This window comes from Urocampus carinirostris, chromosome 13 (genome assembly GCF_059441175.1).
Source record: "Urocampus carinirostris isolate Australia breed hairy pipefish chromosome 13, RoL_Ucar_1.0, whole genome shotgun sequence".
Taxonomy (NCBI): Eukaryota; Metazoa; Chordata; class Actinopteri; order Syngnathiformes; family Syngnathidae; genus Urocampus; species Urocampus carinirostris.
The window spans coordinates 38,632,498-38,659,528 of NC_142361.1; the positions used below are offsets into that span (position 1 = coordinate 38,632,498).

Below are 27,031 nucleotides of genomic sequence, written 5' to 3' on the forward strand. Positions count from 1 at the left end.
TGGATTAACTGCAAGTCGGCTTGATGGAAAACATCTGGGTGTTATGAAGCAATGTTTATACAGGAAATACCACGGTGTTGACTGAGCCAAGTCGGGGCGGGAAAAAACACTGTCGATCCTGAGAAAGAATACTGTCGGTTAGAGAAAAACATTACGTAACCACGATGACACAGTATAAAAAAGCTGACCGTCTCCCAGATGCACTTGAACGTGGGTGAATGTATGGATGAAATAAACAACGGCTCTGTTTATGTTTTGGGGCGACGCCCAACGATGTCCTCTCCAAAAACTATTTACTGTTTTTCCAGCAACGCGCCCAACACTGATACTTTCCAAGGCTTGACTGCACACGCACAATCATGGAAGAAGTCTTCCGCTTTTAATGTTCAATTCAGTGAGGCGGGTTGCGAAAGAAGGTCTCCAGAACGGGCTCCAAATCCCCAAGACCGGCATAGTCGACCACCGACACACGTTCACCGTCCGCCGCTCCACGGATCATGGCCGACAACCCTAGCACACGCGAAGCCGGTTTGACATTTTTGGTTTAGGCAAAAATGGAGGTGAGGAATGCTTACTGCGTCCAGACGACGGCCGGAAGAGACACAGGATCCTCTTCCCCATGCGGTAGGCATGGCCCAGCTCGTAGCCCACGCCCAGCGACGGTTGCGTTACCTCGGCCACCACCTCTGTCACGACAACAAAGGGTTAAAGGTGTCAGATTACCAGTAGTCATCCTAATGCTCTCCGCCAGATCGATTAACACAATGAGACCGCAATCACACGTTAACAAGAATCACATGTCCAACAAGAGATTGTGAAAGAACAGTTTTTCCCAATCAGGCACAAAACGTGTAGTGTTACTCCTCACAATCATGCAGATATGTTGCAAAATATAGAGAAAATTTATATCCTGGCAGGTACAGTTCAAAAACATACGGCGATTGTGGTAAAGAGCGGTTGCATGGCGTTCAGTTGCGTGATTCGATCATCAAAAGCTGCGTGGGCTAGGTTTACCTACCGCCGTGTATAGCGTGTGTTCCTTTTTTGCCTTTGCCTCATTTTAGGTAGGCAATTGTGGCTTTTCCTTTTAGGTTTTTTCCCACGTGTCTTGCAATTGGTATAATATTGTCCAGACAGCTCCCCACTAGCAGGCTGCCAAAGGCTTCCAGTTTAGCTGCTGATTTTTTCCCCCGCCTGGTTCGTGTTTGCTGTCGTCACCATTTTTAGTTGTATGTTCCCGGGTGGCCTGGCTCCTTATTGTATGTTTTCAATCAGCCAGCCTGCTGCTTTTTCCGAAGATCGTTCCCGGTTAGCAGTCATAAGAGGCTGGCTAGCCTGCCGGGATTATTTGGTATATGTACGGTTGTTTTTCTTTTGTTGGCTTCCGGTTATCCTGGCTGCTTACTGCATGCTTTTGGTCATACAGCCTTACGTTTTTCGGCTAATCTGTCCTGGTTAGCCCTCTTTAAGCCGGCTAGCCTGCCCTGTTAGCTCTCGGTGTCCAATTTTTTTCCCCATTTTGGCTACTCGCCATTTATTATACCATTGCTGCACCCATCTGCGACACAACCCCTAGGTATTCTCCACAAAAACTACAATAACTTGGCTTAAAACACTCAAAACTTCTTCGACGAACTCATAAACCAATATGGTGACTTCCTAGGGTGCTGGGGTTCTTCACATGAGGTCACAATTCAGGAAGTCAAAGACGAGACAGGCCGTCTTCAAAATGCATTAGCTCGGAAAATAATTGAAATATATAGAGATATTATGCAAAAAAAAAACACTTTCTATTTTCTCACATTTTGTATGTTTTAGAATTTGTGTATCCCTTTAAGCCCTGTGTAACCCCATTTATAAAGCAAGTTAGAAATGTTTAAATGTCGAATTATTCTTCTACTTTTCTATTTCTAACTAGCTTTTTAATTGTAAGATGGTTTTGGAGTTGGTGACTCTCACCATCAGCTTGGCCCAGCCAGTCCAAGTCCCGCTGGTGAATGGCCACGTCGTTGTCCTGCTCCTCACCTGGAGATCAAATGGAGCAATATTTTTGATAAGACATTTAGTATTTGAGTAATCCCACGCTGTATCGTGGTTTATTTTCCGAGGTGTTAGGAATAAAATATCAAAATGTACCGTTTACCAAATTGTTCGAATTAGTTATCTGACTCCATTAACTAAACACAACCTACAATCGCCTAACAATGGGCGCTCGTTTCTTGATGGGAAAAGATGGACAAGAATAGCCGACATTTTCACACGGGGGCAGATTTAATTTCTTAAATAATTTAACTAAGTGAACTCCATCGAATATATGGCCGAATTAGTATCGCTTAAGTCTCCGTCAAACCTCCTCTCTCGATCTTCTCGCTCGTTTTTCCCGGCCCACGTTTTTTTTCCGCAAGCTGGTTTGCCGGCTCCTCCCATGGGCGTGCCAAGAAAGCCCCCTCACCTCGATGTCTGAAATGGTCAAAACATCCCCGAGCATTTCTACGTCACCGGGCCGTCTGCGTCGAGAGGTGCCGATTAGCTTATCAGCCCTTTGTCCCAGAACCCCGCTGTTCCTGTAAACATCATTCTCCACTAGATTGCATTGACCTCGCCCCACAGCTCAGCCAGTGAATATATTTTGCATTTAAATGTAATTTGTATTTGATCGTATAGAATCCTTCATAGTAAAATGTATAAAATCCTTCAGCGGTTAACAACGCTACTTCGCAGATTTTCACTGTGCTTTGAGTTCTGAATTCTAAAAGGCTAAGCAGTCACCCCCTTTTCTGCCTGTGTCTGCTTTTGTGTCAATAACGTTGCGGTCTAACCTGTACTCATATTCCAATCCTGGAACGCAATGACTTTACCAGGCTGTACTTGCCCAAGACACACCAGAGGAAATGGTGCCCCTACGCTTAAAGGGATCCAACCAACCAAGTCAACTGTAATACTACATGGAGTGATACTGGTTTTTTTTTTTTTGGTTTGAACAAATTTATTGACACTAAAAACAGAAAACAATCATGACAATCTCAACAGCAATTAAGCACATTCACAATATTATATTCCAATATTACGTTTTTAACAGCAAACACAAAGTGAGGTTTGAACAAACCTTCTCGAAAATCAAACATATTCACAATTTCATTATATAACATCTTTGTTATTGTCAATAGATCCGTCCAGGCCAAAGTCGATTGTCCTCGGTCTGAACAAATCCACTGACACCAACAGCAGCAAAACAGCCATCAAGCATATTCACAATTTTTTTATATTTGACAATATGACGTGACGATATGACGTTTTAACATTTTTTCCTGACATTTCCAACATCAATTAAACAATTTCAGAGTTATTTTCTTTTAACAGTAGTTAACCAGCGTGTAAAAGGCAATACTATTGTGCAAGGGCATAGCTCTGCTATCCCACCCTCCCAAGCAGCATTCTTCCAGTCCTCTGTGTGGGTCCTTTCCCTTCTGCGTGGGTCCTCTCCCTTCTGGGTTCCACAACCCAGGCCGTTGCTGCCGGGACTCCCACAGCGTAGCTCCGGCTCCCCCCTCCGGGTGGGTACAGACGAGTCTTCTTTATGGCTGCGTCCTAGGCCCGCCGCTCGCAGATTGTATGGTATCTGCAGCCATTTGGAGCACAGCCACGGGGGGGATCTGCCTGCACCTCCATACCAGCAGGTTTCTGGAGGTCCAGATGGCGTCCTTGATGGCGGCGAGAGTGAGCCAGTCCCTGGCAAAGTCGTTCCGATGCCTCCTCGACCGACTCACCCCGTAAAGCACGTACTGTGCATCAGGGACCTCTCCTGCTGGCAAGTCTGGGAACTTTCCTAGTTGTTCGGCCATTGTCCACAAGACCTTGGCAGCGCTGCACTCACAAAAAAGGTGCCTCACCGACTCCTGGGCGCCACAGCCAGGTCGAGGGCACGTCGAAGTCGCTGACATTCCTCGGTGGTGCATTACAGCTCTGACTGGGAGAACTTCATGAGCCACCATCCATGACAAGTCTCGTAGTCTGTTTGGGAGGGCAGGATGATTGACGTTGCTCCAAACCGTTGTGGATTCGCCAAACGCAAGCCCCCGCACAGGGCTTACTGTAGCTCGCTCTTGCACAATAGCAATAAGGGCCCTGTGGTTTTGTAAAGTGTGACATGGGTTACTTTTTTTTTTGGTTTGAACAAATTTATTGACACTAAAAACAGAAAACAATCATGACAATCTCAACAGCAATTAAGCACATTCACAATATTATATTCCAATATTACGCTTTTAACAGCAAACACAAAGTGAGGTTTGAACAAACCTTCTCGAAAATCAAACATATTCACAATTTCATTATATAACATCTTTGTTAGTGTCAATAGATCCGTCCAGGCCAAAGTCGATTGTCCTCGGTCTGAACAAATCCACTGACACCAACAGCAGCAAAACACAGCCATCAAGCATATTCACATTTTTTTTATATTTGACAATATGACGTGACGATATGACGTTTTAACATTTTTTCCTGACATTTTCAACATCAATGAAACAATTTCAGAGTTATTTTCTTTTAACAGTAGTTAACCAGCGTGTAAAAGGCAATACTATTGTGCAAGGGCATAGCTCTGCCATCCCACCCTCCCAAGCAGCATTCTTCCAGTCCTCTGTGTGGGTCCTTTCCATTCTGCGTGGGTCCTCTCCCTTCTGGGTTCCACAACCCAGGCCGTTGCTGCCGGGACTCCCACAGTGTAGCTCCGGCTCCCCCCTCCGGGTGGGTACAGACGAGTCTTCTTTATGGCTGCGTCCTAGGCCCGCCGCTCGCAGATTGTATGGTATCTGCAGCCATTTGGAGCACAGCCACGGGGGGGATCTGCCTGCACCTCCATACCAGCAGGTTTCTGGAGGTCCAGATGGCGTCCTTGATGGCGGCGAGAGTGAGCCAGTCCCTGGCAAAGTCGTTCCGATGCCTCCTCGACCGACTCACCCCGTAAAGCACGTACTGTGCATCAGGGACCTCTCCTGCTGGCAAGTCCGGGAACTTTCCTAGTTGTTCGGCCATTGTCCACAAGACCTTGGCAGCGCTGCACTCACAAAAAAGGTGCCTCACCGACTCCTGGGCGCCACAGCCAGGTTGAGGGCACGTCGAAGTCGCTGACATTCCTCTGTGGTGCATTACAGCTCTGACTGGGAGAACTTCATGAGCCACCATCCATGACAAGTCTCGTAGTCTGTTTGGGAGGGCAGGATGATTGACGTTGCTCCAAACCGTTGTGGATTCGCCAAACGCAAGCCCCCGCACAGGGCTTACTGTAGCTCGCTCTTGCACAATAGCAATAAGGGCCCTGTGGTTTTGTAAAGTGTGACATTCTTGTGTTTCCAAATCAAACTTCTTCAAAAAATCCCGGATAAAGAGATGTGTTGGTGGCAAGTTAAACGAAACTGGAATCAAACGATTGTCTGGTACAAGCTTTAGCTTCCGCAAATATGAGCCCATCCAAAAACGGGTCATTGCTTGACTTTTCGGGTTGTTGGGTGGGCCCACAGCGTTTTGGAAGTGGAGAGAGACATATTTGCTTCCCAGGAAAAGCTGGAGGTCAGGCACTCCTTTCCCCCCTTTTTCCTTTTTCTTTTTCATTGTATCTCTTTTTATCCTTTCCCACTTTGAGCCCCAGACAAAGCGAAAGATGGCTCGGTCCATTTGTAACAGCACGTTTCTTTTAGGCATAAAAATTAAACTGATTGACAAAAGCATTGGGAGGATGATCGCTTTGATGATTAGGACCTTCCCCTCTATTGTCAGTTTTCTTAGTGACCAAAAAACAAGTTTTTGCTTAACTTTCCTTGTCACGTCATCCCAGTTGGTCTCGCCTCCTCCATCCACATTGAATTTTATCCCTAGGATTTTCTGGTCTGTCTTTAACACCGTCAGCGGGAGTCCTGCCTTTTCTGTCTCTTTCCACATTCCATAAAACTTCACTTGTGATTTTTCTCTATTTAGCCTTGACCCAGACGCCCTCCCAAACAGGTCAGTCAAGTCAAGGGCTCTTTCAACAGATGCGCGGTCAGTACACAAAATATTAAAATCATCCATGTACAAAACACACTTGGTAATTTGTCCCCCACTTCCTGGGATATTGATGCCTTCGACAAATCTATCTTTTCTTAACATTTGTGCCAAAGGTTCAATGCAAAGAACATAGAGAAGGGGAGACATAGGGCAACCTTGACGTACACCGCAGTTGATCTCGATTGCTTCCGATAAATTCCCGTTAATCATGAATTTGCTGTAGATGTCTCGGTATAGCAGTCCTACCCAATTGATGTATTTTTGGGGAAAACCACATTTTTGCAATACCCTGAAGAGGTATTGGTGCGAGACTCGATCAAAGGCTTTTTCAAAGTCTAGGTTTAGGACCGCTAGTCGCATGTTTCTGTCTCTTGCATAACAAATGGTGTCACGGATCAGCATGAGACTGTCGCTGATCTTCCTTCCCACAATGGCACAGGTTTGGTCTGGATCAACCAAGTCTCCCAAGACAACAGACATTCGTGTTGCTAGAAGCTTGCTGAAAATTTTACAGTCCACGTTTAAAAGCGTTATGGGTCGCCAGTTTTTTAAGTCAATTTTGTCTCCTTTTTTGTGCAATAGAGTAACTATCCCGATTCTGAAACTGTCTGGCATATGGTCTCGACTGGAAAATTCGTTAAAAACAGTTAACAGATCTGGTGCTAAAATATCCCAAAAAGTCCGGTAAAATTCGAGGTTGAGTCCGTCCTCCCCGGGTGATTTGCCTTTTTTCATAGTCTTTATGCAATCATTCAGTTGGTCTTGGGTAAAGTCTGATGTTAAAAAGGGGTCTTGACGCACTGATCTTGAAATATGATCTAATACATGCCCCATTTCATTCTCATATGTTTCTTTCTTTTCAAATAATTTTTTGTAGTAGTCTTCGACCAATCTGGTTATTTCACTACATTCCTTTGTTATTTGCCCGTTTTCGTTTTGAAGTTTAAAAATCCCCTCATTTTTGCCCATAATTTTTTTAAAAAAGTAGCGTGTACATTTTTCCCCTTCTTCTATTTCTCTTTCTCTGCTTCTTATTATGATGCCTTTGCTCTTTATTTCCGCCAAAGCGTTTAGTTCTTGTTTGATCTCTTTGATTTCATCATTAAAGTCCATCCCCTTTTCTGTTAGGATGAAATAGCGTTGGAGTCTTCTTTGTAGTCCCGACATGCGTTTCATCTCTTTGAGTTTCTTGTTTTTCCCTGCATTTTTAAAAAAGGTCTGTGTTCGTTTCTTTGTCATTTCCCACCATTGTGCTCGTGAATCATACGAGTCTTGAAGGGTCTGCCAGTCTTTGTACAGCTCCCTGTATTGTGCGGCTAGAGCCTCATCCTCCAGCAGGGAGCAGTTTAACTTCCACAAACCCTTCCCAACAGTCATACCTGAAGGAAATGAGAAAGAGCAGGACAGTAGCAAGTGATCCGAAAAAAAAAACTGGAATTAATCTTGCATCACTCTGTGCTAAACCCCTCGTAAAGATGTAGTCTATTCGAGAGGCTCTGGCATTGTCACTACTAAACCAGGTGAATCCCTCCTCTCCTGGATGTATGGATTTGAAACAGTCCACCAGTTTAAATGTCCGGCACATGTCTTGTAATAAAGTTGATGTTTTATCTACTTTAAACTCCTCATCATTCCTCTTTCTATCCTTCCTACTTAGGATGCAATTAAAATCTCCTCCCACGATTAGTGGTTGATGGCCTAGCATATGCGACTGGATGTCCTCTAAAAGTTCGTACCTGAGTTGTCTGTCGGCATGGCCGTATATGTTAATGAGGTTAAAATCATTCCCTATATAAGAAAGTCTTGCTAAGATTGCGCGTCCGTCTCTTATCACAGTACTCCCCTTTATGATGAGTTGAGGGTTGTTTATTAAAATGGCTACCCCATCGTTACGGTTTTCATTCGAGCCACTCCATAATGACGGATATGGCCAAATCTCTTCCCACTGTTTATAATTTTTTAGAAAGGGGATGCAGCATTCCTGTAGTAAAAACACATCCGTTCTGATAGTTTTTAAGAACGATAAAACACTGTGAGCCTTAACCTTTGATCTCACACTTCTCACATTGATAGTAGAGAATGTAATGTTCATAATTGTTGTTAAAGTATTTAAACTAGTTAGACAAAACCGGGGGATCTGAGTCCATTCTTTGGTGATCATCGAGATCATCGAGAGTGTCACCTGTGTCAGACACATCACTTAAGAGTAGTACCTCATTTTGAGACTCACCGGGGAAAACTCTGGGACCCTCTGACTCTCTGTCTGTGGTTCCAGGTCTTCCCCTTTTTTCTGGGTTAGGGGGTGAGCCAGAGGACCTATCAAAGGGTCTCTTACTTCCTTGCCCACTAAGGGTCAGATTTTTTCCCTCCCCGACTTCCTCCGTCTCAACTTCATACAGTTCCCTTGTGGGCTTATTCACCGGCAATCGGCTTTCTTCTAAATCTCTTATCTTTGTTTCTGGTTTTTTCACCACTCCCAATTTTGTCTTACTTTTACTCCTCTTTCCAGTGCCCGTATGGGTTTTTGGAGAGTCATTCGCCTTTTCGATTTGTTTGACTTCTCCAAATCCCGCCAATGGCGTAGCAAACAAATTTGCTAATTTGAACTCTCTTCCAGGCCCTTCCTGATTAATATGTGTTTTCAGAGTGGCAGTTGCTTTTTCTATTCGTTTGTCATGTCCAAATTCAGGTATTTTATGAGAAATCGAATCAGAATTTCCAGGTTCTTCCTGTTTCAATTTTGATTCTCTGGTCTCTGCTCCAGGGGTTTTGGTAGGTACATCTGTTTTTTCAATTTGTTTGTCTTGTCCAATTTCTTTGTGCATTTCTTGATCAATTTCATTGGGTATTTCCATAACTTTATTCATTTCCTGTTCATCTTCATTGGGTATTTCTATAACTTCATTAATTTCTTGTTCATTTTCATTTTGTATTTCCATGACTTTATTAATTTCATTGTCTTTGTTATCTTTATTCACTTCATTGTCTTTGTGACATTTATTCATTTCATTATCTATGTTGTCTGACATCATTTCATTGTCTTTGTTGTCTTTGTTAACTGCCTTCCTAGCTTTCAATTTGTTAGCAAACGAATTCGGGCAGTTTCTAAAGAGGTGATTCGTTTCTCCACAGAGATTGCATTTTCTGCTATTGCTACATTCCTCAAAGGAATGTCCAATTGTTCTGCACTTTCCACAAAAAATTCGATCACATACCTCAGCCAGATGCCCATGCTCACCACATTTGCGACAGAGTTTCGGTTGCCCTTGATAGTGGATAAAGCCACGGTTTTCCCCCAGGAATATAGTCGACGGAATTTGTTTCATTCCCTGAAAGCCCTGAGGATCTTGCCGTAGTTGGACTGGTACCCTCCAGGCACCATTCCAATAGCCTTTCTCACACCTCACCTTCATAGCCTGGCCTTTTACTGAGCAGTATCTACTCAACCAATAACAGACGTCATCAGCACTGATCATCTCACTAAACATTCTAACGACGACAATCTTGTTAGTATTATCAGTCAGCTTCTCCACTGTAAATCCTGAAAACTGGGACCTCACTCCCTCAAAGCGATTCCAAAACTCTTGATAAAGAGCTGCCGTTTCAAAACTCACATCAAAGCCTTTGCCAGAAGTCATTTTTATGACAGCATGTACCTCCTCCTTTTTAAACTTCAGAATCTTTTCAACAAACTTGTTAATAAAATCCGTCCTTGACATTCCCTCCGAAATTGCCACAACATCTTTGAACAAGAATCTCACGCAGTTACGTCTCCGCCCGCCGGTATAATGCCCGGCCATGGCAGGACTCGGCTGCTTTACTTCTAACTATGTTAAAATGGTTAGAATTGTAAAATTAATAATTAACAATACTCTTAATGGATTGTCACATTCTCAAACTATTGAAAAATTCTGCATCACTCATATTGTCACATACAACTGGATACAATCATGGTGGTGTAGTCTCAAGCATAGAGTGCAGCGATGCTGAATTTCTCCTCATGGAGATATTCTCCCTACCATATATACTCACATCTAATACAAATAAGAACTACTACTAAATATTCAAATGAGGGTTCAGCTTATGTGCACATATCTGGTTTTCTGTTACCAGTAGCAAATGGTAGGCAGCGGGAGAAATGGGGGGCATGGCTTATACAGAAATAAATGAAATCAATCAATAGGGCAAACGTAAGCACGGTACTTAAGGTAAAACAGTTCTGAATTTTGGTATTTTCCTTTGTAAAATTCTTGTTTTAATACACTATGCCTGAAGAAAAACCTCCTGCACAGTACCCAGAAATGGAGAATGAAATATTCGAGTTGTTTGAAGCCTGGGGACAAAATAGATATGGAGTGTCTCGGCAAAATGTTCATATACAAACTCTCAAGATTTCACAAGTCAATAAATGTGAGGGCTTCACTGCTTCCCCAGGTTGGTGTACGCAATTTATTTTATTCGTTTTACTTAGTGGTAGGGGCAATTGTAGGTTCAGCTTTGTGTTGCTGGTTATTTTTTTTAATTTCACTTAATGATATAACATATACAATTAAATAAGCATAACATTTTAATTAAAATATTTTGCTAAAGGCTTATTTTAAAATGCCGTCTTAATCAATTGAGTGTTTGTTTTAAGGCTGTTCTTATAAATCAAATCTTCCTTTTTTAAAGTGAATTGTGGCACTCTTGGGCTTCCATTGTAACATACTCTTACGTAATATATCGGAGCCTCCACAGACTCTGCTGCTATGCCGCAAATGACACTAGCCGAGCGAAAGAGGAACGAGGAGGGGTGGCGAGAGCTGTGCTAGGAATCAAATGAACTGAACCATTGCAAGTTAGTGGAGTATTTCCGGCGCTGCGTCGTTTAGATTTATTCATTTTTCAGCTAGCGTTTTTCATCCTATTTAAGCATTTCCTGTCCTTTATTAAGGATAAGAATTTTGGAGTTCTAATATTTGGAGTTTTTTGGGTTGAATTTGGGGGTGCTGGAGCACCCACTAAAACAGGCTGGTTACACCCATGCTTTGTGGCTATTTTAAAGCATTTAAGGGTTAGCTTAAATGCGACTTTATAGGTTATTTTGTAACTCGTTACTTTTAGAGTAACGCGCTACTTTTGGTGGCAGACATCTGCGGGGTGACTGATTTACATTATATGTAAAGTGAGTGAAGTAACTAGTAACTGTAACGCATTAGTTTTCCAGAAACGACAGCTTGGTGACCCCCGTTCTTGCGGTTTCCAGCAGAGAATCCATTTCTAACCTTTGTCAGTGAGCGCACCGTCGCCCACGTGCTCTGTCAACACTTTCCCAAACTTTGCCAACATCTTGACGAGGTCCGCGTAGAGAAGGGCGTCCTCCCTACCGCCGCGAATACTCCCGCAGAAATAAATGTTTCGTGTCGCGTCCATGTTGTTTGTGTTTGTGCCAGCGCGGGAAAGAACGAATTACGTCATTATTTGACGTCACATCCGCCTGGGCACTTTTCGCAGGATACTCTTAACCCAGGGGTGTCAAACTCATGAGTTTGGGAGCCATATGTCAAGTTTACTTTATTGGTGACGCAAATAATCACAAAGAGTCTCAAAGAGCTTCGCAGACCACAGATTATTGCAACCCATTGACTATTATGACACCATCCCCTGATCTGCAACCTACATGAGGGCAAGGAAAAACTCAAAAGCTTTAGCATAAGAGGAAAGTCAAGTCAAGTGAAGTCATGTTTATTTGTGACGCCCTTAATCACAAAGAGTCTTAAAGGGCTGCACATACCACATATTGCAAACCACAGACTATTATGACACCATCCCCTGATCTAAAACCTACATTAGGGCAAGGAAAAACTCAAAACTTCAACATGAGGTAAATGAAGAAACCTTGACAAGGGACCACACATGATGGTAGGAAAGAAAATTCTCAAGGGGGCCGGATTAGTAACGAGAGAAAGAGAGAGAGAGAGAGAGAGAGGGAGAGAGAGAGAAAGAAAGTAAGACCGAAAGAAAATATGACTCAAAGAAAGAACAAAAGAAAATAAGAGAACAGAGAGAGAACAGAAACAAGTGAGAGAAAGAGAAAGAACAAAAGAGAGGACAAGAGAGAGGGAGAAGGGGAAAAAGAAAGTTCAAAAAAGAGAAAAAGACGGAATGAAAAAGGGAGAGACATCGAGGACAAAATAGAGGGGGGTAGGAGAGAGAGTGAAAGGAAACAGGAGAAATGGAGATATGGAGAGAGAAAAAGAGTGCAAAATAGAGAGAAAATGACAGAATGAAAAATGGAGAGACAGAAATAGAAAAGGAGAAATGAGAAAAGGGGGAAGGGAGAGAGATTAAAAGAGAGAACATAAAAGGCAGAGAGCTACAGAGAGAAAGAGAGAGGGAAAGAAAAGAGTGTGAGAAATAGAAAGAAAGAGAAAGATTAAAAGAAAGAGAAAAGGAGAGACAGAGAGGGAGAGGAAGAGATACAGAAAGAGAGAAGAGGGAAACAGTGAAAAAGAGAAAAAGAAAGAAAAAAAAGAAAAAGAAAGAGATATCTTGAAAAAGAGAGACCCAAAGAGTCAGAAAAAAAGAGAAAAAGACAGTGAAAAAGAAAGAAAGAAAGTGATATAGATCCAGTGGGGTGGAGTCTGGCTTTGTTAACATAAATTGCACATATTTCAAAATGTGCAAGATTTTTCTCTAGTGCTTCTCTGGGTGTTGTCTCATATGCCGAATTAAAACCCTGGCGGGCCTGATCCGGCCTGCGGGCCACATGTTTGACACCTGTGCCCTGACATTTTACGCACTAAAATTGTCACTTTGTTGTGTGGGATTATTCCAATCAAATCAAAATGTATTTGTTTTTTTTTTCTCCTCAGATGCTAAAATAAACCTTAAAGCTATGAATTCAAAACATTTAATGTACGACTAAAGAAATCCCATCCTTTCTCACAACCCAACATAACTTAAAGTCATACCAACTAATAATTAATACAATAAAAAACAAAAACCCATGATAAACACTCAAATAAATGTGCAGGGATATTCATTTTGTTAAAAAAATACTATAAAATGAATAAATACATAAATAAATAAAGATATGAAGGAGATTCTTTTTTAAAAAATCATTAAAAAAAAACTATTTTAGAACAAGCCATTGTTGGTTGGTTGGATCCCTTAACCACCAGGGTTGGGTAGGGTTACTTTGACTTGATTACTTTCAATGACTTTTGGATTACTCCAATACCAAATATGCTAATAAAAGACAAAATAAACTAAATATGAATAAAATGACTCCATTTTGTGCAGGCTTGGGGAGTAACGGAATACATGGAACGGCAAAAATGATATTGGCAAGCTGTTCGGATTTCTTTTCATTTTGTTTCTGTCGCATTTGATGTTCGTTTTGCCGGAGATCAAAGAGATCAAAGCCAGGAGAGAAAGCTTACCACCTGTTGTGAGTCATCATTTTATTCATATTTAGTTCATTTTGTCTTTTATTAGCATATTTGGTATTGGAGTAATCCAAAAGTAATTGAAAGTAATCAAGTTAAAGTAACCCTACCCAACCCTGTAAATAATATAGATTAATAGAAAAACATTGAGAATGTTTGCATTATGTTGTCCTCCTAAAATAAAAACAAGCATTATTTTCAGTGTATTATCCTTGTTTGACCATTTATTTTTTTGCAAATTTGCATCTTAGATGGTAAGGCGCCCGCTTTGAGACTGGGAGGTTCGGGTTCGCGCCCCGGCCGAGTCATTCCTAAGACTTAAAAAGTGGTCGGCGGCGCCCTCTCTTGGCTGCGGCTGCATCGGGTCAGATGCAATCGACATTTCGTTCTGTGTACATTGTTACACAGAATGACAATACAAGGAAATTATTATTATTATTATTAACAAAAAATCTAAAGCTAATTACTGGAATTGGAATTAAAGTCTCCTAAAAAACAACATCCACCATGAACATATTAGAGCATTACTTCTGGAGATTATCAATAGAAGAGTAAATTACATTTGTTTTTTGTATTTTTCCTTGTATTTCTGCCGCACTCTTTGTTCCCTTGAACATTGTTATTATGACAATTTTGTAAATAAATATGCTATGTTCAATAAAAAAAGAGTAAAAATTGCACCTTGTTGTTTTTTAGCATCATTCCTATTTGTCTTATAGATTATGGTTATCCACTTTGTAACTTTGATTTAGAACCATTCAATTTTCCTGTCGAATTAAAATTAAAATTAAAATTGAAATTGAAATTGAAATTGAAATTGAAATTGAAATTGAAATTGAAATTGAAATTGAAATTGAAATTAAAATTAAAATTAAAATTAAAAAACACACACTGTTCCTCTACTGGTAATCGATGTAAATTGACTCGAGCGCCCCCTACAGTTTCCAAACGCCACCGCCTTTGATTGCGTGCCACACTCTTTCCTACAACTTTTCAAGTTCGGCGAAGAAACAAAAAACCTCGAAATATACTTCTTTATTCCCATTCGGAGCGCAGAAGCAAAGCAAGCATTTTTTCTGGGTTGTTATTCGAAACCTGAGGTGAGTTAGACGACTTTTTTTCTCTCTTTTCTTTGACTTTCTTTCTTACCACGTTAGCCTTGCTAACGTTAGCCGTTTCCGGCGCATCCCTAATCACGCCATCCAAATGATAACAATTGCAACAGTTGGTTTTGTAGAAAGGATTAAAGATCGTGGAATGCATACTTGATCGATCGTCTAGTGTTTCTCAAGTTTTTATATAGTCCGAAGCGTGTTTGAAATGCAAAGAATACGACGTGAGTGCGAATAACAGTAAAACAATTGGGCGGTGGTCATATTTAATGTCAAGTCAAGTCAAGTCATTTTTATTTGTATAGCCCTAAATCACGAAGAGTCTCAAAGGGCTTCACAGATTGTTACACTATATTACACAAACTATTTTCAACCGACAAGAGGAGTAGGTTATTCGTATGCAATGGAGTAGAAGTGAGTTTTAAGTTTAGATTTAAACATTTCCACTGAGGTTGCAGATCGAATCTCAGGGGGAAGAGCATTCCACAGCACCGGTGCCCGGATGGAGAACGCTCTCGAACCAGCAGAAGACTTCTTTGCTCTCGGGATCATCAGAAGACCAGCACTCTCAGATCGTAGGCTTCGGACCGGGACATAGTGGCAGATCAGATCTGAAAGATAAGAGGGAGCAAGTCCATGTATGATTTTGTACAATACTAAGAGAACTTTGAAGTCACATCTTTGGCTAACTGGGAGCCAATGCAGGTTAGCCAAAATCGGTGTTATGTGATCGTACTTTTTTGTCCTGGTTAAGAGCCTCGCTGCGGCATTTTGTACTAGCTGAAGAGACTTGATTCTGGACTTCGGGAGACCGGAGAGTAGTGCATTGCAGTAATCGAGACGGGAGGTAACAAATGCATGAATTATTGTTTCCGCATCAGACTGAGACAGTATTGAACGGATTTTAGCAATGTTGCGAAGATGGAAGAAGGCAGTTCTAGTAATTTGCTTTACATGCATCTCAAAGGATAGATCAGGGTCAAATATGACACCTAAATTTTTAACTGAGTCACTCTGTGTGATGTGACATTTGTCAATGTTCACAGCAGTTTTTGAGAATAAGTCCCGGCATTTAGAAGGACCAATGACTAACATTTCAGTCTTTTCAGAGTTAAGACGCAAGAAATTGAGTGACATCCACTCTTTTATCTCAGTGAGACAGGCCTCCAAATTTCCACAGTTTAGTGTGGAAGATTCCTCCAACGGAAGATATAGTTGAGTGTCGTCTGCATAGCAATGGAAGCTGATATTGTACTTGCGAATAATATCACCTAATGGAAGCATGTAAATGTTGAAGAGTAGGGGGCCGAGCACTGAACCCTGCGGAACACCGCAGGTAACATTAAAGGGCTCAGATGTCGTTTCACCATATTTAACACAGTGTGTCCTATCTGAGAGGTAGGATTTGAACCACGAGAGGACAGCTCCTGAGAGACCAATCCATTTTTCCAACCGTTCTAGTAGGATATTGTGGCGCACTGTGTCAAAAGCAGCACTAAGATCCAGCAGCAGCAAAAGTGATGAAGCGCCAGAATCCATTGACATTAGGAGATCATTTGTTACCTTGATCAGAGCTGTCTCAGTAGAGTGGTTAGCCCTGAATCCTGATTGCATGGATTCAAAAAGGTTATTCTCCGATATGAAAGCATTCAGCTGCTGTGCCACTACTCTTTCGAGTACTTTAGAGAGGAAAGGTAGGTTTGACACAGGTCTGTAATTACTTAATATTTCTGGATCAAGGTTGGGTCGTTTCAGTGTGGGTTTAATAACGGCGGACTTAAAAGCTGCTGGAACTACACCTGAGGAGAGTGATGTATTTATAATATTTAGAACTGAAGGCCCAAGGACGCTAAAAAGACTTTTAATAAGTGAACCTGGGAGCGGGTCGAACTGGCAAGTTGTCGGTTTGGCCGCATTCACCACTTGTTTGAGATCATCAAGTGACAGTTCACTAAAACCGGCCATTTTCCCAGGGCAGCCACCCTGTCGTGCATCTGTAAATTTCAGTCCTTTAATACGTGTGGTACTAACAATATCTTTTGCAATTTCTTCCTGTATGCATTGAATCTTCTTAGTGAAGAAGACCATTAAGTCCTGAGCAGAGTGTGTCGAACTGTCTGCGATAGGCTGTTGCCTTGTAAGCGATGCTACAGTGTCAAAAAGGGCTTTGGGGTTGTTATTTTGAGACGCAATCACCTTCGAAAGGTAGGCCGATTTTGCAGAGGCAAGGGCCGCTTTATACTTTAACAAGCTGTCACACCAGGTTTGATGGAAAACCTCAAGCTTGGTAGCGCGCCATTTTCTCTCCCATTTCCTGCATTCTTTTTTAAGGGTTCTAGTTTCATCAGTAAACCAAGGTGTGCGTCTTTTAGGACGTGATTTTAGTTTTATGGGCGCTATTGAATCCAGCACACTAGTCAGGGTGGTATTGAACTCATTCATGAGTGAGTCAATCGAGCCATTGTATTTAGGAAAGGACGCAACTGCTCCAGGAAGGAGTTCAAAGAGCTCAGAAACTGTGCCAGTGCTTATATTGCGTCCGCTAAATCCCTCAGCTTTATTAACTCTACATTTAGTTAGCACCTCAAATGTCACTAAATAATGATCAGAGATAACAGTAGTACACGGTAGCACCATAATGTTTGAGGTTAAAACTCCTCGAGTCAGAATCAAGTCTAGCGTGTTCCCATTTTTATGGGTTGGCAAGTCAACCAGTTGAGTAAAACCAAATGCATCAATTAGAGAACTAAACGCAATAGTAAGTGAACTGTGTGGGGAGTTCATATGAATGTTAAAGTCTCCCATAATTATAATTTTGTCTGCATAGGTTACTAGTTCAGACAAAAGTTCAGCAAATTCGTCTAAGAAAGTTGTGTATGGCCCAGGTGCACGATAGATAGTTATTACATCAATTGACAATTGAGGGGACCGCATCACAAGAGCCTCAAACGTTTTGTAATTATTAGAGGTACGTGTATTAAATTTGAGCGATTTTTCAGAGATTAGCGCAACACCACCACCCCTTTTCAGCGTGCGTGCTATATGACTACTCTCGTAGTCTGGGGGAGAGGCATAATTTAGCGCTAAGTGCTCATCCGGGCGTAACCACGTTTCACAAAGACCCATACAGTTAAGTTTATAATCACGAATAATGTTATCAACAAGTAAAGCTTTTGGAGCAAGCGATCTAATATTTAACAGACCAAATTTCAGCTTTGCTGAATCATTTGACTTAGCTGAACTCTTTGTAGTCTTTGTCGAGATCTTCAAAAGCTCCCGGCGTTGTGGCCGCTCGTGAGCGCTGAGTTTAAAGCGTCGGTTGTCCGGCGAGGAATGAATGGTGGAATTAGTTACATCCTCGCGTCCGTCCTCGCGTCCATCTTGCTGCTTGGACTTCACACGCTTCACACATCTACCTGCACGGCAACCACGTTTCTGTTTCCTTTCTTTACGGGGCCGCCGCCGTCGTTTATTAAGAGGAATAGCTGTCCACAAGGATGCCGGGTCTCTTTGAAGTTCGCTCGGTATATCATAGGCGTTATAAAAAGTGCCCGAATGTGTACGGTCAAACAAGAAGAAGGCTTCACGACGCTTGTATTAAATTGGATCGAATTGATTTGTCTTTATTGACATAGATATCATTGTTGTGAAACGAGATCAGCCACGGCACTCAAGGGTAAAACATGAAATGAAGACCTCGAAGCGAAAAAAGATAACACAATCAGGATAGATAAGCAAAACCGAAAATACAACATCGTGCTTTAAATACCGAAGTTATTATAATAATGATGCAATGCAGAATAATTTTGCATCTTAATAAAAGTCCAATGACATTTAGCTGCGGGAATTAATAACGCAAAATAAGTCACAATGCTTATTTTTTTCACAGTTCCGTGCAATAGTATATATTTTCACATTTTTATGCGTTCGTAGAGGGTGATAATGGCTGTTTGTCTTGAGCGAATGTCCACTTTTGTGTTGCTCAGCAGATGCACTATTATCGCTATGACAATGCCGAAGTCAGCTGCTGCTACAAATACCTCATGTTTACATACAACGTGATCTTCTGGGTGAGTTTTTTTTTCCCTCTCCTATTTTGTTGATATTCTGCACCAAGAACTGTGCTTTGGGTCTGCAACATTTGTGATTTTGTGTCTTGCAGCTGGCTGGCGTAGGCTGCATGGCAGTGGCTTTCTGGGCGTGGAGCGAGAAGGTAAACAGACGTGAAAATTCAAGTAAGCCGGCACCGGAGGCTCACCCCGTTTTTTCCCTTAGGGGGTCCTCTTGGACCTGACTCAGGTGACCCGTCTCCGCGGTTTGGACCCGGTGTGGTTGCTACTGCTGGCTGGCGCCGTCACCTTCATCCTGGGCTTTGCGGGATGTGTCGGCGCGCTACGCGAGAACGTCTGCTTGCTCAAGTTTGTACGTATAAATTAAAATATGCACACTTTACATCTTAAGTAAATGTAATTGGTTTTAATTACTAGATTCAAGGAAATAGCCTCCATGTATTGCCATTTAGTCATTGCAAAATAGTCAGTTACAACCGATGTTGCAAAAATATCACAATTTAAATAATAAGCTAATTTGCACGTTTTTAAAATAATTTTTAATCCATGATAAATAACAGAAAACAGAATAACAGTAAAGACTTTTCTTTCAACATTGAGATTGTTTTTGTCAACATACCTGAATCTAAATTTTCCAGTTTTCAAAATGTGCAAAAACAAATAAAAATTACAAATTAGCTCCACGTGCTGCAAATATTAACAACACATAAACATTAGTACATTTTACCTGCTAAAGATTCATATTTCAATGATTTCCTATTGTTAACATAAACCAACTCTGTGGCCTTCAGGGTAGGGCGCCCGCCCCGATACTGGGAGGTTGCTGGTTCAAGCCTCGGCCGGGTCATACCTAAGACTTATAACATTGGTACTCATTGCCTCCCTGCTTGGCGCTTGGCATTATGGGTTGGAATTGGGGGGGTTTGCTCACCAAATTACTCCCAACACATTAGTTGGGTTGAGTGAGGGGGCTGGGAATCCCACACTTGTTAAGTCTCCCGATTTAACATTTTGCCGATTAAAATGTAGCCGAATTATCCATATATATATATATATATATATATATATATATATATATATATAATATAAAATAATCCGTACAAGAGACCAAAAACATATTTTACTTGAATTGAGTACCTAATTTGGTCTTTATTTTCAGATAAATAATATGTTATACACTTTAACACAGACAGACATAAACCACTCTTATCTATTATTATCACTCTATACCAAGGGTGTCCATCCTTTTAAAGCTGAGAGCTACTTTTTGTTACTAATCAACACAAAGTACTACCAGTTTGATATGCAATTCTGAAATGACATGTTATTAATATGTTGGTACTGTGTTATTACAGAGGTGGTCATAATAAGAGAATCAACAACTAAACATGCCAGTTAGAAATCCTATTTCTTAGAAAATTCCAATGAGCGGTTGAAGACACCTGCTCTATACTCACAAATGTTTAGTCCTATGTCTCATTTTTTTTCTTCCATATTTCAGGCTCCTGTCACTCTATTATTTGTGTGAGAGGTGCGATATTGGCTCTTGGGGCCCCTAAAGGGGCGGTTTCCCACATGCCTGTTAACTTCTATAATTATGTCCAACTCCCACCTAAAATATCGCAATATGTTAGTGTTCTTTTAATGAAATCGTTATTGCCTAGTGTGCAAACTTCCTGCTCTTAAAATTGCTGGGGCTTTAAGAGACAACCTGATTATGTCACTACTGTTCCTTTAGACAAGCAGGATGTCTCTTGACATGTTCAGTCTTGCAGAAGTACAGCATGCCTCAATTCTTTTCTTGTGAATGATTGATTCTGTAATCATGCAAAGTTCCTTATCTCATAGTTGTTTGTGGATTGTTTTTTGGACAAAAGGGAAATTCTCACTTTGATTTCTGCATCACTTATGATTTATTAGTATTCAGCTCACTGGTGTAGACATTGTGTGTAACAAGTCTTTGCAGGTATTGGTCTCGTTGAATTATATGTTGGACTTTTAATTTCACACTTATTTAAAAAAACACAATGTTTTGTGGTAAAAACCTGTTGGTTTGTTTTGAGCTTTACCCAAACATATTTCAGTCACTAAAAGTAGACCTCCTCGTATAAAAGAATGGTTATGCGCTTTGTAGGAGATCCTTAAAAAGTCTGAAAAGGCATTGAATTCATTTTTCCAAACATAAGTCCTTTATTAGCATTAAAATGTCTTAATTCATTTCTTTGAAAGTCTTGAAAATGAGAACACATTAATTACATTTCTATTTGTTTAAACTAAAAATATTTAGTAACGTTTATCAATAATCTTATTTAAAAAAATCACCTATTTACATTCTTGACAAAATCTCGTGGCCACAACGAAAGAACTGTCAAAACGGTGATTTGGTTTCAGTCGGCCCTTTCAGAGCAGACGCATGTCTTGGTTTTACCCACAATACACATAGCAGCTTTGGACAGAGACGTTAACTTTGGACTATGGGAAAGTGTCAATTCAATGAGAAGTCACTGTCCGACAAACATTTTTTGCCATGGCTTAAAGTTGTGCCAGGTTATGTGTATAAAGCATGATGTATTGTGTGCAGGCAATATTTGTGGTTCTTTTTGGTCTTGTTTCAATTGTGTGTGTTTTTTGTCGACTTGGTCTTAAATTTGAATTTAACTTAACTTAGATGGATAGAGAGATAGATACTTTATTCATCCCCGTAGGGAAATTCACAATTCCAGCAGTATCCTTGTGTTGAAAAATAAAATAATAAAATAAAGATATAGAATATAAAAATACCCAATATAACGTTTTGCTATAGAGTATTTCAATAGTGCTACGGAAAATACACACTGTAATAAAAATAGGGTAATATGCAAATGTGGGGGTGGGGTTTGCAGGAGCTTTTTGCAGATGTTGAAGGACGCCAGGCTTCTGAGGAAGTACAGTCGGCTTTGTCCTTTCCTGCACAGAGCAGTCCAGTTTATTGTCCAGCTGCACACCCAGGTATTTGTAGGTCTGGACAAACTCTACACATTCTCCTTTGATAGTTACAATAATTAGGATAGTTTGATAGTTATGATGTAGGAACCATGGAAATATGTTGGCCCTCTGGGGGCCCCTGTTGGCTACGGGGCCCCAGACCATTGCCTAGTAGGCGTAGGAAGTGACGCCTCTGGCTGTCCGACAGCAGCTTCTAATCATTATTATTTTTTTGGCTCAGTTCTGCGGCACCATCGGTTTGATCTTCCTGCTGGAGTTGGTGGTGGCCGGGCTGGCTGTGTTTTTCCAGAGCGAGTTGCGAGAGTGGATCAACGACTTCTTCCTGGCCAACGTCAAAGCGTACCGGGACGACATCGACTTGCAGAACTTGATGGACTCGCTTCAGAGATCGGTAAACCTCGCCGGTTGCGTTGGGGGTCGGCGCGGTCCACTAAAAGAAGCCGTGTCTCGCAGAGTCACTGTTGCGGCGCGCAGGACCCCGACGACTGGGACCTTAACGTTTATTTCAGCTGCAATGCGACGCATCAGAGCAGAGAAAAGTGCGGCGTTCCGTTCTCCTGCTGCCTTGCCGATCCTGCCGTGAGTCTCAAAAGGTTCCCCTTCTTCAGTCTTATAAAATCTTGTGTGCTTACGTGGGACCTGGATATGTGCCCCTCCCAGGACACGGTGCTGAACACTCAGTGTGGCTATGATGTGAGACAGAAATCCAAGGTAAGGACATCGGGATGCTTATGAGTGAAAAGCCCCAGTTGACTTTGTGGAAAACGACATTGTGCTTTCAGGCGGAGTGGCCGGACCATATTTACGTTAAAGGTTGCATCGCTGCACTAGAAGACTGGTTGCCTGCAAACATTTACACGCTGGCTACCATTTTTGTCGTCATCTCCTTGTTGCAGGTGCCCAGAAAAATTCTTTTTTTTTTTTTTTTTTTGCAAGATCTCGCCTGTGTATATGCTTCAGATCGGCAAAGCGAATGCCAAAGTACGCTGCGGCTCCTCCCGCTTTTGGTACACTTGAGTAGGGGTTTTCTGAGCTCAGCCTCATAAATTAGATCAAAAATGTTAAACACTGGTCAGACAGCAACAACGCATTTCATGATGCTCTACAGTATATTAAATCTATGGATAATAAGAAAAAAGGCAACACTGAAATTGAAAATCCATCCATCCATTATCTGCCCCGCTTATCCTCAGTAGGGTCACGGGGGTGCTGGAGCCCATCTCAGCTGTCTTCGGGCAGTGGGCAGGGGACACCCTGAACTGGTTGCCAGCCAGTCGCAGGGCACACAGGGACAGACAATTAGCTGGCTCATTCCCACCTAGGGACAATTTGGACCGGCCACTTAACCTGACATGCATGTTTTTGGAATGTGGGAGGAAACCGGGGTGTCCGGAGGAAACGCACTCAAGTACGGGGAGAACATGCAAACTCTACAAAGGAGGTTCGATCTCATGACCTCAAAACAGTGCGCCGCCCTGCTGTACAAAAATGTGAAATTGAAAATCATTTAAAATAAATGCAGGAGTTGTAAAGCAACTAGGGACATAACTGTCAAAACGATAGTAAAATGAATACAGTTAATAGTCAAAATAATCAAACTGAATAAAGATGATTAATGAAGAGCCATACTCTAAAGCAGGGCTGGGCAAACCATGGCCCGCAGGCCGTCTAAGGTTCACCAGGCTTTTGAATATGGCTCGTTGAACCAATACTTAGATGAAATCTACGAATAAATAAATGTTGTTTATTCGGTACCACTCGTCTCCAGTGTCACTTTGTGGCCCGATCTTCCATTAAAAAATATATATATACTGCATAGTGTACCCTTAACTAATCTATCAATTTTATAATTGTGTATTTTTCTGTATCAATTTTTATGATGTATTTTATACATCAAGAATGACTTTTTGGAGTATTTTTTTCATGCATATTATCAAATTTAGGGCTTAAAGTAGTATCACTATATTATTTTGCTTTAATTCAGAATTTTTCAATACCAATTCATAATGGTATTTTAATCAAGCGCCCTAATAATATGATGATGTGATGCGGGTGGAAGGGTGGTTAGCTTGCAGCCCCACAGTGTGGAGGTTCAGGGTTCAATTCCGGCTACCGCAGCCCCCTCATGCGGAGTTTGCATGTTCTCCCTGTGCTTGCGTGGGCCTCCCCCAGGTGCTCCGGTTTCCTTGCACATTCCAAAGACATGCATGTCAGCTTGATTGGCCAGTCTGAATTGTCCCTAGGTGTGAGTGACCGTATAGATGTTTGTCTCTGTGTACCCTACAACTGACTGGCAGCCAGTTCAGGGTGTCCACTGCCCGAAGATGGTTGGGATGGGCTCCAGCACCCTCCGCGACCCTACTGAGGATAAGCGGTGCAGATAATGGATGGTCTTTTAATAAATCTATAACATGTGCAAATGCATTTTTGAATGTACATTTACCCATAAGATCTATTTTTTTCTCATTCATTGTCACGGTATTAGCTTGTGAACCTTTTTTGGCGAAATGAAAAACAATCTTTTTTTCCCTCCTAGTTTAGCCACTACCAAATTTTTAACTTAGTGCAGCCTGTGTTTCAAAAAGTTTGCTCATCCCTGCCATGACATTTGTCTTGAATCCCCTTATAGAATTATTAAGACCCTGTTCCCTAGGCGAGGACCAAAGTGGCTGAAGGCTGCTTCAACTTGGGTTTTGTTTCTCACCCCAGGAACAGTTACCAACCCATGGCAGTGGACTTCAATAATAAAAGCAGGCCACACCGAATTATATGGCCCACAACATCATGACTTAAAGCAGTGTTCTCGTTTGCCCGCGTCCTAGACGCATTATTTTTGCTGGGGACGCATCGTGTCAAATCAACGTGCGCCCCCAGGACGCAACTTTTTTGACACGAAATTGTCATTATCATTTTTTAACTAAAATTCACCGCACTCCAAACTCTTCGTCAGGCAGATCCACCATTGTTGTCTTGGTCTCGCGGTTCGAGTTTTCGTCTGCACGCCGATCTCCACTTCGAGTTGTGTAGTGAAAGTCCGTCTCTTTTTAAAGGATCGGCTTTTTCGGCTCAACTCATTAAAGAGCCGGCTCTCAAACGGCTCACTTGCTTTGATGCATTATATCACGAATGATTATGTTGTATAAAGAAGTTAAGAAAAAAGGAAGTATAAAAGGAGAAAATGAAAAAAAGACAGGTTTGTGGTGATCCCTTTTAATCAGTATATTAGCAACAATAATTTAATGCAGAAAATGAATTCATAATTTGAATAAGAAAATGTATTATTCTACTTAATTATATTTGCGTGTATTTTTTCCTTCTACAGTGAACATCCAAGCGACTTCATTTTTGAACTCTTTTTTTATAATAAACCTCAATTATGTCGAGCTACTCAGTGTCTCACTGCAAAATGTTCAATAACAATATATATGATATAACGAAACACATGTACAATATAAGATGTTAAACTACATATATATACATGTTTGAAAAAAAAAGGTTTTTTTTGTATTTTGTAAGGGAAAATACGAGGGTTTGCAAGGGCATGGAGCACACTAAATTTTGGGAACCCATAGATGTCTGTTGAGACCCATAGATTTTTCAGCATGCAAGTCCTCAGGACCCATCACTTTTCACAGGTCAAATGAACACTGCTTAAAGTCATCTCTGATTTGACATATTTTGTTTGTGTGCTTTCCTGACAGATTGTGGGAATCTACCTGGCCAGGTCGCTCATCGTGGACATTCAAAAGGTCCGATTCTCTTACTGAGCTCATTCTTCCCTGGGATATCAAAAGCCGTGGACAAAACGCCTTAAAGTGGGGAGAACGGAGTTCAAACCTTTTTTTTACCTTCTTCAGCTTTTCTATGTGCCAGTATACTTGTTGCTCTACCTGTCAAAGTCTAATGATCAGGCCACTCCTTCTGGCACGTAACCCTTAAAATGCGAGAAAGGTGGGGTGGCTTGACCTTTTGTTTTTTTCACACTGGATAACTTAAGCTTTGTCTCCTCACAGTTGTCCAGTCAGAAATGTGAACGTGTTGACTGAATAAAAATACTTTTTATACACGTCTTGTGCTCCTGTTTGATTTGTTGTTAATTACCTCGCCCGTCCTTTGTTTTGGGTCGCACGACAGAGTACTACAACATTTATATATTACGCGCTGTCCCTTTAACTTTTTCTTTTTCTCATGGCCCCTGGGTTGATTAGTTTGAGACCCCTGATTTAAGTAAGTAGGTAATTAAGTTAAGTAGGTAAGTACCACCCACTAACCCATCCATCTATCCACCTACCGACCCATCCAACCATCCACCCACCTTCCAACCAACCATCCACCTACCTACCCATCCATCCATCTTTCCATGTACCTACCCATCCATCCACCTACGAACCATCCTTCCACCCACCTACCCATCCACCTACCTACCCATCCATCCATCTATGCACCTACCTACCCATCCACCTACCTACCCATCCATCCACCTACCTACCCACCAACCCATCCATCGATCCACCTACCTACCCACCAACCCATCCATCGATCCACCTACCTACCCACCAACCCATCCATCCACCTACCTACCCACCAACCCATCCATCGATCCACCTACCTACCCATCCAACCAACCATCCACCTACCTACCTACTCATCCAACCAACCATCCACCTACCTACCTACTCATCCAACCAACCATCCACCTACCTACTCATCCAACCAACCATCCACCTACCTACCCATCCATCTTTCCATGTACCTACCCATCCAACCAACCATCCACCTACCTACCCATCCATCTTTCCATGTACCTACCCATCCATCTATTCACCTACCTACCCATCCAACCAACCATCCACCTACCTACCTACCCATCCAACCAACCAACCATCCACCTACCTACCCATCCATCCATCTTTCCATGTACCTACCCATCCATCCAACTACCTACCCATCCATCCATCTATCCACCTACCTACCCATCCAACCAACCATCCACCCACCTTCCAGCCAACCATCCACCTACCTACCCATCCATCCATCTTTCCATGCACCTACCCATCCATCCATCCACCTACCAACCATCCTTCCACCCACCTACCCGTCCATCCATCCTTCCACCCACCTACCCGTCCATCCACCTACCCATCCATCCATCCATGCACCTACCTACCCATCCACAGGGTTGGGTAGGGTTACTCTAACTTGATTACTTTCAATGACTTTTGGATGACTCCAATACCAAATATGCTAATAAAAGACAAAAGAAACTAAATATGAATAAAATGACTCACAACACGTGGTAAGCTTTCTCTCTTGGCTTTGATCTCCGGCAAAACTAACATAAAATGCGACCGAAACAAAATGAAAATAAATCCAAACATCATTTTTGCCG

The 27,031-nt window shown here is 41.8% G+C and overlaps 2 protein-coding genes across 3 annotated transcripts; one reads left to right on the forward strand and one right to left on the reverse strand.

Moving 5' to 3' along the window:
• Positions 1 to 239: 239 nt before the first annotated feature.
• On the reverse strand, positions 240 to 11,489 carry dnph1 (2'-deoxynucleoside 5'-phosphate N-hydrolase 1). Its single transcript, XM_088350769.1, has 4 exons — positions 11,310 to 11,489; positions 1,960 to 2,025; positions 576 to 686; positions 240 to 510 (listed from the first exon to the last, which is right to left on the reverse strand). Exons 1-4 carry the CDS (start codon positions 11,455 to 11,457, stop codon positions 392 to 394), a joined length of 444 nt encoding a protein of 147 aa, XP_088206895.1. The 5' UTR covers positions 11,458 to 11,489; the 3' UTR covers positions 240 to 391.
• A 2,910-nt stretch (positions 11,490 to 14,399) lies between these two features.
• tspan14 (tetraspanin 14) lies at positions 14,400 to 25,708 on the forward strand. Of its 2 annotated transcripts, none has more exons than XM_088350935.1 (9): positions 14,400 to 14,575; positions 18,574 to 18,657; positions 18,750 to 18,800; positions 18,863 to 19,009; positions 21,863 to 22,033; positions 22,096 to 22,221; positions 22,303 to 22,353; positions 22,425 to 22,538; positions 25,344 to 25,708. In XM_088350935.1, the coding sequence occupies exons 2-9, from the start codon at positions 18,577 to 18,579 to the stop codon at positions 25,407 to 25,409; spliced, it is 807 nt and encodes a 268-aa protein (XP_088207061.1). In that variant the 5' UTR covers positions 14,400 to 14,575; positions 18,574 to 18,576; the 3' UTR covers positions 25,410 to 25,708. The 2 variants fall into 2 exon arrangements, with proteins under 2 accessions (XP_088207061.1, XP_088207062.1); XM_088350936.1 differs by having other exon boundaries at positions 18,577 to 18,657.
• Positions 25,709 to 27,031: the final 1,323 nt, after the last annotated feature.

Bases quoted from the DNA above. Each gene is read 5' to 3' on its own strand.
- dnph1 (XM_088350769.1), bottom strand. From the start codon at position 11,457: ATGGACGCGACACGAAACATTTATTTCTGCGGGAGTATTCGCGGCGGT. The intron at 2,026-11,309 runs GTTAGAAATGGA...TTTGATCTCCAG, and splicing joins CGGTGCGCTCACTGACAAAG to GTGAGGAGCAGGACAACGAC. The intron at 687-1,959 runs GTGAGAGTCACC...TTGTCGTGACAG, and splicing joins CTGGCTGGGCCAAGCTGATG to AGGTGGTGGCCGAGGTAACG.
- tspan14 (XM_088350935.1), top strand. From the start codon at position 18,577: ATGCACTATTATCGCTATGACAATGCCGAAGTCAGCTGCTGCTACAAA. The intron at 18,658-18,749 runs GTGAGTTTTTTT...TGTGTCTTGCAG, and splicing joins CATACAACGTGATCTTCTGG to CTGGCTGGCGTAGGCTGCAT. The intron at 22,354-22,424 runs GTAAGGACATCG...TTGTGCTTTCAG, and splicing joins ATGTGAGACAGAAATCCAAG to GCGGAGTGGCCGGACCATAT.